This window comes from Acromyrmex echinatior, chromosome 10 (genome assembly GCF_024713525.1).
Source record: "Acromyrmex echinatior isolate Ae372 chromosome 10, ASM2471352v2, whole genome shotgun sequence".
Taxonomy (NCBI): Eukaryota; Metazoa; Arthropoda; class Insecta; order Hymenoptera; family Formicidae; genus Acromyrmex; species Acromyrmex echinatior.
The window spans coordinates 57,464-68,485 of NC_141861.1; the positions used below are offsets into that span (position 1 = coordinate 57,464).

At 32.2% G+C, this 11,022-nt stretch overlaps 2 protein-coding genes across 4 annotated transcripts in view; one reads left to right on the forward strand and one right to left on the reverse strand.

The window, feature by feature from the left end:
• LOC105147548 (uncharacterized) overlaps window positions 1–11,022 on the forward strand; it is a 32,205-nt gene that overhangs the window by 3,655 nt on the left and 17,528 nt on the right. The gene's annotated exons all lie outside the window — the stretch shown is intronic.
• Window positions 35–8,396, reverse strand: LOC105147557 (chromosome-associated kinesin KIF4). Of its 3 annotated transcripts, none has more exons than XR_015546444.1 (14): window positions 8,080–8,396; window positions 7,099–7,324; window positions 6,578–7,013; window positions 6,211–6,476; window positions 5,654–6,097; window positions 5,173–5,557; window positions 3,830–4,196; window positions 3,302–3,596; window positions 3,067–3,194; window positions 2,802–2,942; window positions 2,508–2,702; window positions 1,425–1,610; window positions 1,160–1,295; window positions 35–1,079 (listed from the first exon to the last, which is right to left on the reverse strand). XR_015546444.1 is itself a non-coding variant. In XM_011058670.2 (14 exons), exons 2-13 carry the CDS (start codon window positions 7,322–7,324, stop codon window positions 1,239–1,241), a joined length of 3,126 nt encoding a protein of 1,041 aa, XP_011056972.1. In that variant the 5' UTR covers window positions 8,080–8,396; the 3' UTR covers window positions 35–1,079; window positions 1,199–1,238. The 3 variants fall into 3 exon arrangements, 2 of the variants coding, with proteins under 2 accessions (XP_011056972.1, XP_011056963.1); XM_011058670.2 differs by having other exon boundaries at window positions 1,199–1,295; XM_011058661.2 differs by having other exon boundaries at window positions 35–1,295.

Sequence of the window (11,022 nt, forward strand, 5' to 3'; positions counted from 1 at the left end):
CCGATCAGTCGAATATAAGAATAATCGACTATGATTGGACAATTTTCTTTATGATTTATTGTATGATAAATTTGATTATAAAATTGATAATTGAATATTAATGATACATAATATTATGCGATTTATATAATTAACGTACGATATTATTATACGGAACGTAAAATGTAAACAAATGGAGAAGGCTCTGATTTTTAGAATGTACATACTGGTAACTGGAAGGGTCATACCGTAACCAATGGTTGCGTTCAGCGAACTCAACATTTGAGTGAGCGCTCGCTATTATTGCTGTATTTTTCCGGATCATTCAATCAACATTTTAGATCTGGAAGAATATGTCAATAGCAACGCTCTCTCAACTATCGAGTCCGCTGAACGCAGCCAATGTAACAGAAGTGTCTCCAACATCTGCCCTTGTCTGAATGCTTGTTTGCTGTGCGCCTGCATGTAATGATATGTGTAATTCGAATTTGAAATAATGTAGAATAGTTATCAAAATGTTATTTGAAATTTGAAAACGATGGAAAAGAATGTTCCCAGCGATCAAATTGTCATCGTTGTTGATTATAAGTATACACTTAAAATACACATATTTTATATATTTATATAATTTAAATTAATTCAATACATAACCTTAAAGCCTGACTTAAAATTATCTACGAAATAAAGCTATACTCACACATAAAGAGATATTTTATTTTGCTTCGTAGATATTTTGAGACATATAACGCAATAACGTCCCATTTTTTACTAATTTTATATGCTTTCGTTTCGCGAAGTTTTAACGTATGTACATATGGATATTCATAATCGACCCATGCGTATCACGGTGAAACATTCACACAAGGACATATAGATGTGATGCCATCAACAATCGCCTATGGTCCTTCCAATATGTATGTCCTACACTCCGATTGCACACATCGCAAGTTGCACAAATGTATTACTAATTGGCCAATTAAAAAATAAAATATTCTCATTGGTAAAGCAGTGAAAAATTATTAAGCATCAGCTGATATGAGTGGTGTGCAATCAGAATTGTAGGCAAATGGGATTCTCCCAACAAATGAGTCTTCCTATACCTGGAATTATCATGTTTAGTTTATGTCAAAATATGAAAAGTGAAATAAATATTTATGACACGAAAAATTAGAATATATACAATATTTGAATTGAGCATGATATTATAAAGTAAATGTACTTTTCATGTACAATTGGAAAAAAATGATTCATCTTCTTTTCTAATCACATCTCGCTTTATCTGACATTGCAACATCTGAAAACAGCGTAGTACGCAACTGGAAAGAAAAATGCAAATAAAAATTGATAGTATACATATACTAAACATATATATAATAATTAATATAATATCTACACAAATATGATATGTATCTAAACGTAATGTAATATAATAATATGACACTTACATTCTCTTTGTTTCTATTCTGACATTGTTCCGAGTCACAATTACAATTGTTGCAGGTAACGCCATTCTTACGACACGTACATACCCGCGTAGCACATTTTGTTTTACAAGCACATTTTATCGGATTTTCATTATCAGGTTCTATTTTATTAAAAGTCAATCGTTGAATTGAGAATTTCGATTTATTCTAAATAAAGAAAATAATTATTGAAATTCCAATAATTTTACACAATTGTATAGATTATATCGTTTTTGTACATACAACAAGGGACCCTCGTGAAGTGTTAAATTCTGATTTTGATGAAACTTTATATGTGTATACATATTGATTATATAAAAAGATGAATAGAAAATATCAGTTGCGAAGGAAAAAACGGTTTTTTAAAAGACTAGCGCATAAGAAGTAGGAACAGGAACAGAGACTAATAGCGTATTCGTATTTACTTACTGACACCAAGTCGACACTCTATTCTATTTAGTTGCATTCCTTGCACAATTCAGCTCTTCTTTTGCAGCTGAACAGAACATTAATTCGGAGTCGAGTCAAGTCAGTAAATCTAACACGCTTTAAGAATTTCAACCTGTCAGAAACTGTGTATTCCACAGTGCATGATTTCCGAGTGGTTGAAATTCTTATTCTCTGTTCCTTTGATTGCGCAGATCCCTAAGGGGTGAAATCATCTCTTATTTGTTATGTTTAATTACTTTTTAAAAACATTATTGACATGAGTAAATAAAGATAATTAAAATTATTACAGAAATCATTGTTTTGTAGAAAAAAATATTTTTTGATCTCCGGAATAGTCTCCGAGATATCAAAAAAGCTAAAACCCATGTTTACCTATAAGAAGGTGATTTCTTTCCTTAAAATTATTTGTTCGCCACAACTAATATTTTTTAAATTCATCTTTTTATGTAATCTATGTGTGTACAAAGTTTCATTAAAATCAGAATTTAACACTTTGCGAGGTTCCCTCGTTAGTAACAAAAACTGTATGACAAAAATGAACACAGAAATAAACAAGTATCGATAAGATATATATGACATTTATCGTAATTAAGATAGTTTGTAATACAAATTTACCTGTAATTTTTGTATTCGACTATAAAGCGGCGTTTTTTTCCAATCTGGATCTTTATCGACATCGTCCTCCATCATTGAACTGTCATCGTATGATAGATAAGCATTCTCATCGACTATTTCTTCTTTTATTTTACTTTCCGTCTTTCTTTTCTTGAACGATAATTTTTTATTTCCATTTAAATTCTCTGTCAAAACCTAAAACGCATAATAATAATAATTTCATTCTTTTTTCTGAGTAAGCAGACAGAGCATGCTTACTTTTTTTTATAAACGTTTCATAAAATTAATTAATACCTGTCTCTTCATAGATTTTGTCAAAGATTTGTCAGTATCACTAGAAAACGTATCAGATGAATCTTGCGAACAAGATATTTTATTCACTCTCTCCTGTTTTTCATACTCTTCTAGTCGTGCTTCTAGATACTGATACTTTTCCTAAAATGTAAATTATCTTTATATAATTCACTTCAGGGCATATTATATGTATATCCACATAATATACATATAAACATGTACATTATATATAAACATGCAATATTTCTCTATGGTATGTACTAACTCTCAATTCGTTATATTTGTAACATTGTTGCTTCCTGTCTTGTGTAACTACATGAAATGCTGTTTCAAGTGCTACTTTTGCGTCCATTATTGTACGTATCATATTCCATCGAGTATTTGTTCTAGTTTCTAAAGAAAAAGAAATTTGTTGACGGATTACTACACTTGCTAGTAAAGTAACTCTCAATGTTCCTCGCTCAATAAAATTACTTAAATCAATTTCACAGAGATCTTACCCTGATCTGACTCAAGAATCTTTTGTTGTAGATCTGCAATTTGCATGTTACGTAATTCTATGAATTCAGTAACAGTTGCAAATTCATTTTCATCCGGATCGGTATTTTTTTTAAGTTGCTCCAATTGATGTACCAACGAAGCTCTATCTTGCATCAGTTTTTCAAGAGAATAATCTGCTTCTACAGTGGCCATTAATATTTCTATTTCTTGAGCGATCCAAGTTTTTATCTCTTCTTTGCTATTAGCCTTCTTTTCTTGTCGTTGCATTGCCTTTTTCTGCATCTCCAAAGCACCCTGCCATACATAAATCACTCAGCTTAATAGGTCGCATAGAAATACCGTTATAAAATGCTAATATGTAATAAACGTATCACTAGACAGAATAGGTATCTACAGCGATATTTCCATTTTGCGGAATCTACAGCGCTTGTAAGTATTATTTATTCTTGTTAAATATTTAATAAACAATAAGAATGAAATAATGCTTACAAACGGAACGCATCTATATCGTCGGTAAAGAAACGTACCTTTAATCTTTTGTTAACTGCAAAAGCTTCCTCCATTTTTCTTTTAAAAACATTCTCCTGTTTATTATGTTCTATTTTCATGCGTACCATTTCGTAAGCACGTTTATGATCCTGCTTTCTTAATTTAATAATTTCCTTTTCCTTGGATTGTTTCCACTTTGTAAAATTATTTGCATCGTTGCGCATCTGTCTGATAAGCTTGACTCGAGTTTCTTTTAATGATTGTATCTCACTGGAGAGAGTTTTAATTCTTTGATCTTGCTTCTCCTTCGCTTTGATTATCTTGTTTTGTTCTATGCATCTACGTGTCAATTCCGCTATCTTTTTTTCCAGTTCTTGTACTCTTTTACGACGCGTCTCAGCCAATCTGTGCACAAAGAACATTTAAATAAAATATTAGACTCTACAATGTAATACATGTAATATGTACAGATGTAATAAGTCTTTTTTTAAGTTATGAGACGTTAATTAGTCCTAAGCTATAAACTTTACCGTTGAGATCTGATTAGCTTACTTAAAGTTTACGCCTTAAGGTAAAAAGATTTTTTAGAAAAATCTAGAAAAAAAGTCATGTCACAATTTAGAGTTCAGAACAAAAGACTAAAGACGTAATAGTACACTTGTCGATTAGTACTCATATTTTTTATAACTCTTAACGGCAGTATCGTTACATTATCGTTATATATAGGATGTTCCAGAATGATTATTAAAAGCTAATATTTGGTGATTTTTAGTAATTGATATCTTGTTAACTATTGCAAAAATTGCACAATGATAGAGGACTTTTCGACTCAGTTTAATGCGCTCTACCTATGCACGAAATATTTGACGGTCATTCTAGGACACCCTTATACATACGTACATACATATATACACACACACACACACACACACACACACACACACACACACACACATATATATATATATATATTACATTATTGTAACATGGCACATTTTATATATATATATATATATTGGGTCATCTAAAAAGTATCCGCAGTTTTTTGTTACTAAATTGTGTTGATGGTCAACACCATCTAGTGACAAAAAACCGCGGATACTTTTTAGATGACTCAATATATATAATAAAAAAAGCCAATATTAAAAATTTATAACAAAAAAAGCTGATACTGTCATTATTAAAAATTATAGAATTGAAGGTACAGGTCTTAAGACCACAAATTGTATCAATCATATGTGATGATGCATGACTCAAAATTTTCGATTTATATTTTACATAGGACTGAGGCATAAATAATCTTGTATTTGTGCTAAAAACTAACCTTACTAAAAAGATAAACAAAAAAGCTGGGCGGTAAAAGCGCTCTAAAATGACTTACTTAGAACTGATATTGTGAGCATGAACTGCTTGTAAATGTTCCTCTTTTTCCGCATGTAGCCGTTTGATTTCTTGTTCCATCTCTACGACATTCCTACGACTTTCAGCGGTTTCTTGCGTTACATTCTTCAATAGTTCCGACACAAGGCTTTCTTTGAGTGCCAATTCCTTATTAATAGTTTGGACCTCGTTATTTCGCTCCGCTTGCCGTAGTGTGTGTTCCTCTTCCTTTTTATCAAAGTAATCCAAATTATCCTCGATATCGTTTAATTCCTCTGTACGTACACATTCTATATCTTCTTCCATGTGTATGACACAATGTTTGGAATTGGATATTTCATGATTTATAAGTTCTTCGGATGCTTTCTTCTCGTTATTTTGGATATCTATGCGCATAAAATAAACATTAAGTTAAAGATTCATCAAAGTTTATAGTTTATAAAAAAATAATTAATGCAATGTTTACACATAGAAAAACTTACCTAACATCTTTTCATATATCACTTTTAATTTATTTCGTTTTTCATCGTCGATTTCAGGACAAGAATCAAAATCTTGTAAAACTTGCTTGAATTCATCAAGTAATAACGATATAGCAAATCTGATTTTTTCCCGAGCCTGTTCGGCCATCTCCGCTCGTTCGTGCATAACTACGATTTCTCCTAAATTCGAATTCAATTTTTCCGTCATATCTCTAAACTTTTGTTGTAATACACTATATCTCTCCTCGAGTGCCTCGTGTTCCTTCGGACATGTTGTTATGCCAAGTTCCTGATTCGCAAGAGCCAGCCGCAGTTCTTGAATTAATTTGTTCAACCGATTGATCTCTGCTATTTTCGAATCTTGATTCACAATTGGCTTATTCTTTATCTTGCGTGCGCGGTCCGCATATCTCAATGTACTAAGAGTTTCATCCAAGTTATAATCTGCAAATAGAGTTTTCATAACTTGATAGATGTTGAAATATGTTAGAACAAGTAGGCACAGCTAATTGGACAGACGGAGGCATATAAGAGAATAAGAGTGTACGAATACCAACCAGCAGGACTGACACAGGCAACCATAAGAGTCATGGAATTACCACCCAAGGAATCTTGCAACAATCTTGTAAGTTTACTGTCTCTGTATCCGATATATGTTCCAGAGGCACCATCACCGAGTTGTGAAATAACATTGCCCAAAGCTAACAATCCCTTGTTTATATTCACACCTTCTTTAAACCGTTCTCCAGTTGCTTGAGTTTTTTTACTACGTTCAGAACCCGCTAAATCAACCAAATGAAATTTCGCCACTGTCGCTGTATTCCTGCTTGAAAAGTCGAATTATTTCCGTTCTCACACGTTTAGTGTCGCAAATTAAATAGAATAAAAAACAGTAGTAGGAATTAGAAACCAACAATTACTCACGGATCATCTTTCTTTTGCTGATGTATACATAATGTAAATATAGCGTGACTACGACTGCTATGTGCATTCATTGCAGTTGCACCCGTTACACGACCCAGGGAACCTTGAGCCAGACACTCTAATGTCTCTTGGGCATCTTCAACTTGTTTCTCGGTTACACCGACAATTCTTATGTTTTTACCGTCTTCTCTAATATCTACAACAGATTGGCTTCTCTGCTTATCAGAAAGAAGATCATACAATTGTTCTTGATACAATTCCATAAATGAGACTGCTACTTTGAAACTCCAATCTTCCTTGGATTTAATTATTTCAAATATATCATATATAACTCTTGGTATAATGCCCCTCTCTCCCACACCTGTATAATTGGTACCCATGGAATGGGTTTTGCCACTTCCAGTCTGTCCATATGCTAGTATTGTAACGTTATAGCCTACAAAAGATTATTATTTATCTTAAATGTAATGCAACATTGTATCTAAAAAATATAAAGATTTGAAAAAATATGAAATATTTACCTTGAAAGGTATTATCTATGAGTCGTTTAATCGCTGTGTTATAAAAATCTTCCTGTCCAATGTGGGGAGGAAACACATAATTGTACGTGAACGCTTTGTCAGTATTGCATATACGAACTTGTGGTTCACCAGGTATAGCATCTAAACACATTTGACATCCTTTTTCAAGCTCATTGTCTACTAATGGACGGATACGTAAAGCAACGCTAACCGTACTTTCACACATCTGTAATAACAATGTTACATTAAATATATATTAAATATATTAGGAACACAGCATAAAGACACTATAACGTATCCATCATACTATTATTGAATATTTAACAATATTTCTTGACAGATTCATATACAATTCATATTTAAATACTACATATGTAGTAAGCTTAATTTGTTTGAGTTAAAACAGTTAATTCTTATATGTTACTTAAATTATTTTGACTTATCAAATATCGAGGCAATATACACATAAACACACACTCGTTTATTCAATATATAAGAGTCAAACATGGAAATTCAATTTAAGATAAATACATACAATTATTGGAAGTAATATCAAAAATTAAACAAGATCAAAAATATATGATGTAACTCATAGAACAAGTTCAAAGTTTCTAAATATCAATCAATCAGTGATATCTAAAAAAATAAAGGCATTTACACATTTTGTTATAGTACTCCAATAATATCAAATATTTGTCTAAAACATATTCATAAAGCCTTGCCTAGCTGATATGCAACTTTCAATATTTCTAAGTCTCAAATGGAGGGATTCAGTCAATATGATGTCTTTTTCATTAAATAAGAAAATTAACATCAAATAAAAGTAAACTATATCCGTTAATAAGAAAAAAAAGAATTTATAAGAAAATATTTACTATATTCTTTTTAAAACGAGAATCGTTGCACAAATTTTGCTATATCATTGGACTACAAATGCCAAAATATCTACTTTTACAAGGTTATAAAAAAAATCGTACTTACCGTTTATACAATCACTCGACCAGACTCACCACACGGAGCGTAACGGAATATATTCTAAGAAAATTATACACGACTCACGGAAAATCACGAGAAATTTCATAAGCACGCTTCTTCTTTTAGTTATGCCTGGTTATGCCAGTCTATCTTACACCTTCCAACGCAGGTCATACAGTCAAATATTGCGCAAAATTGCGCATATGTATGTAACAAAATACTTCCAACTCCAAACTGTTGACAACATACGACATTACAGAAGGACGTTAAATTTCAAATGGTTTGAATTTATTCAATGCAACGAAAAAAAGAGGGGCAGGAGAGGGAGGGGAGAATTTGTAACCAATCCGATATTTGAAATTCTCTGATTGGAAAATATTAGGTCATCTAAAAAGTATCCGCGGTTTTTTGTCACTAGATGTATGTTGATGGTCATATATCTAGTGACAAAGTACCGCGGATACTTTTTAGATGACCCAATATATTCTAGGACTATGTTCCAAAACTTCCTCTTGAGGAAATTTATTCGAAATATATAGTATACGTAACGTATATTATAGCATGTAGAGTAAAATCTTTGGAGAGGAAGTTTTGGAACGTAGTCTAGGAACTTTAATTGTGCATGAGTTAGCGAGCCGATTCTTTTAGGCCGGTATTTATAGTAAAGGTTATATTCAAAGATTGAGACTGTCTTAAGTACGGTCTTAAGAAGTCACGAACCAATCAGAAGGCAGCATTAGCGTTTTAAGATGGCTCGAAATAAGACTCAACTATGAATACCGGCCTTAGATTGGATCTATAAATTTTTAAGCCTTAAGATATGGCCTTAACATAAGGAATGAACGAATCACAATTATTCTCCTTGTATTCGACCGTAGTTGGTCAGTGGTCTAGTTTCTATCAAGAGTTTAAACCAGATCAGAATGTAAAATTCAACCAACTACAGTTGAGCATTCCCCTGTCGTTCGACTAACAGGGAAATACTCGACTGTAGTTGATTAGTTCTTACATTCTGATCTGGTTTAAACCTTCGGTGGATGCTAGGCCAATTTCTTGCGACTTAAAGATGCATTTTCACGAACTGCTCAAACTGGCCGTTTCAGTGACAAAAAAGATCACGTGACAACTTTTATCGTAAAACTATTAGGGCTACGTTCCCAAACTTCCTCTCCGAGAAAGATTTTACTCTATATGCTATAGTATACATTACATGTACTATATATTTTGAGTAAAATTTTCCTCGAAAAGGAAGTTTTGGAACATAGCTTAGAGCGACAATTTTATACATGAAAAAGAGCAAGAAGTATTAAATTTAACATTTGAGCGACAGATTTAATATATTGTTAGTATTTTTTATGTATCATTTACGATATTAATACGCTGAATTAAATAGTTACTAAATTATTCTTATTGCGCGCATCAAATCCTTTATCTGAATCAGTCATAAAGAAAAAAAATAAATTAGGTTATGTATTGGGTCATCTAAAAAGTATCCGCGGTTTTTTGTCACTAGATGTGTGTTGATGGTCATATATCTAGTGACAAAGTTACCGCAGATACTTTTTAGATGACCCAATATATCGCAGACAACGGTGGTCTACATGGTCGATACAGTATATCAACACTGCAATAGCGTTTGATCTTTATAGTTGAAACTGTTCAAACTACAAAATTTTGGCTGCTGAATAACGAGTGACAAATCTGTCGCTCCAATTGCTTATTTTAGTAGCACGTGGAAATGTATCTTAAGACTTATAAAACACCTATTGTAAATCCGGATCCTTATATTCTTAAATTACGTTTCAAACTCTCTCTCTCTGAAGAAAATGTTACTCAAAATACATAGTACTCGAAATACATAGTACACGTATACTATAGCATACAGAATAAAATCTTCCTAGGAGAGCAAGTTTTAGAATAAGACTAGAAATAAATTATGCATGGAGTAAGGGCTGCCGCAAACAAAATTTCTGTAACAATAAGACATAAACTTAAACTGACGTGAATGAGCCAATCAGGATACTGCTTTAGATCTATGTACTCTAAGGGTGAAATAACACGGTGCGGAAAAGGGCGGAACAGAGAATGCGTCATTGAAACAACTAATTAGCGCTATTCGAAATAATGCAGAATAATGCTGATTAATTGCTTTTATGACGCATTCTCCATTCCGCAGTCATTTTTCTGCATCGTGTTATTTCATCCTAACGGAAATAAAAATAGCAGTAAACTTATCCATAAGGCAAGTTTCAACGAATTGAAATTCACTTTATTGCGAGGTTATGTTTACTGTTATTTCCATTTCCATTAGATTACATAGACCTAAAACAATAGTCTGATTGACTCTGCTTAAGTTTACATCTCACTGGTTTAGTTTCTACCGGGGGTTTAATCCAAATCACAAGAATCAATTAATTACAATCAAGTATTTGATCAGAATGTAAGAACCAACCAATTACGGTCGGATCGTCAGGTCGGATCCTTCAATACGCGAAAACTCGCATACAGCGATACGCGTCATGGAAACGGCATCCAACTGATTAATTTTCTCTGCTGAATGCACCCATACAGTACAGAAGATTGAAGCAATATTGCAGATTGCAATGTAACATTGCAGAGATATTATAGAAATGTAAATTAACAATATTCCTGCAAAATGTCAATAATATGCCTGAAATATTTCATAAAATTACAAACTGTAATTCTTTAATTGTTACAATAATAATATATTAGGTGTTGGAATTAATTCGTAGCGTTTTACAAGTGATGGGAAGTACTTTCATTAATGTATTTTTTAATGCTCATGTGAAATAAATAACATTCTTTCATTAAAAAACGCTACGAATTAATTCCAACACCTAATAAAAATATAAGTTTTTATGTATTATACAAATTTATGTGATACAGTTTCTTAGATTAACAGTCATTTTTATATAATAATTAATATAA

Bases quoted from the DNA above. Each gene is read 5' to 3' on its own strand.
- LOC105147557 (XM_011058670.2), bottom strand. From the start codon at position 7,324: ATGTGTGAAAGTACGGTTAGCGTTGCTTTACGTATCCGTCCATTAGTA. The intron at 6,477-6,577 runs GTGAGTAATTGT...CTTTTCAAGCAG, and splicing joins CAGCAAAAGAAAGATGATCC to GAATACAGCGACAGTGGCGA. The intron at 3,195-3,301 runs GTAAGATCTCTG...CTTTTTCTTTAG, and splicing joins GATTCTTGAGTCAGATCAGG to AAACTAGAACAAATACTCGA.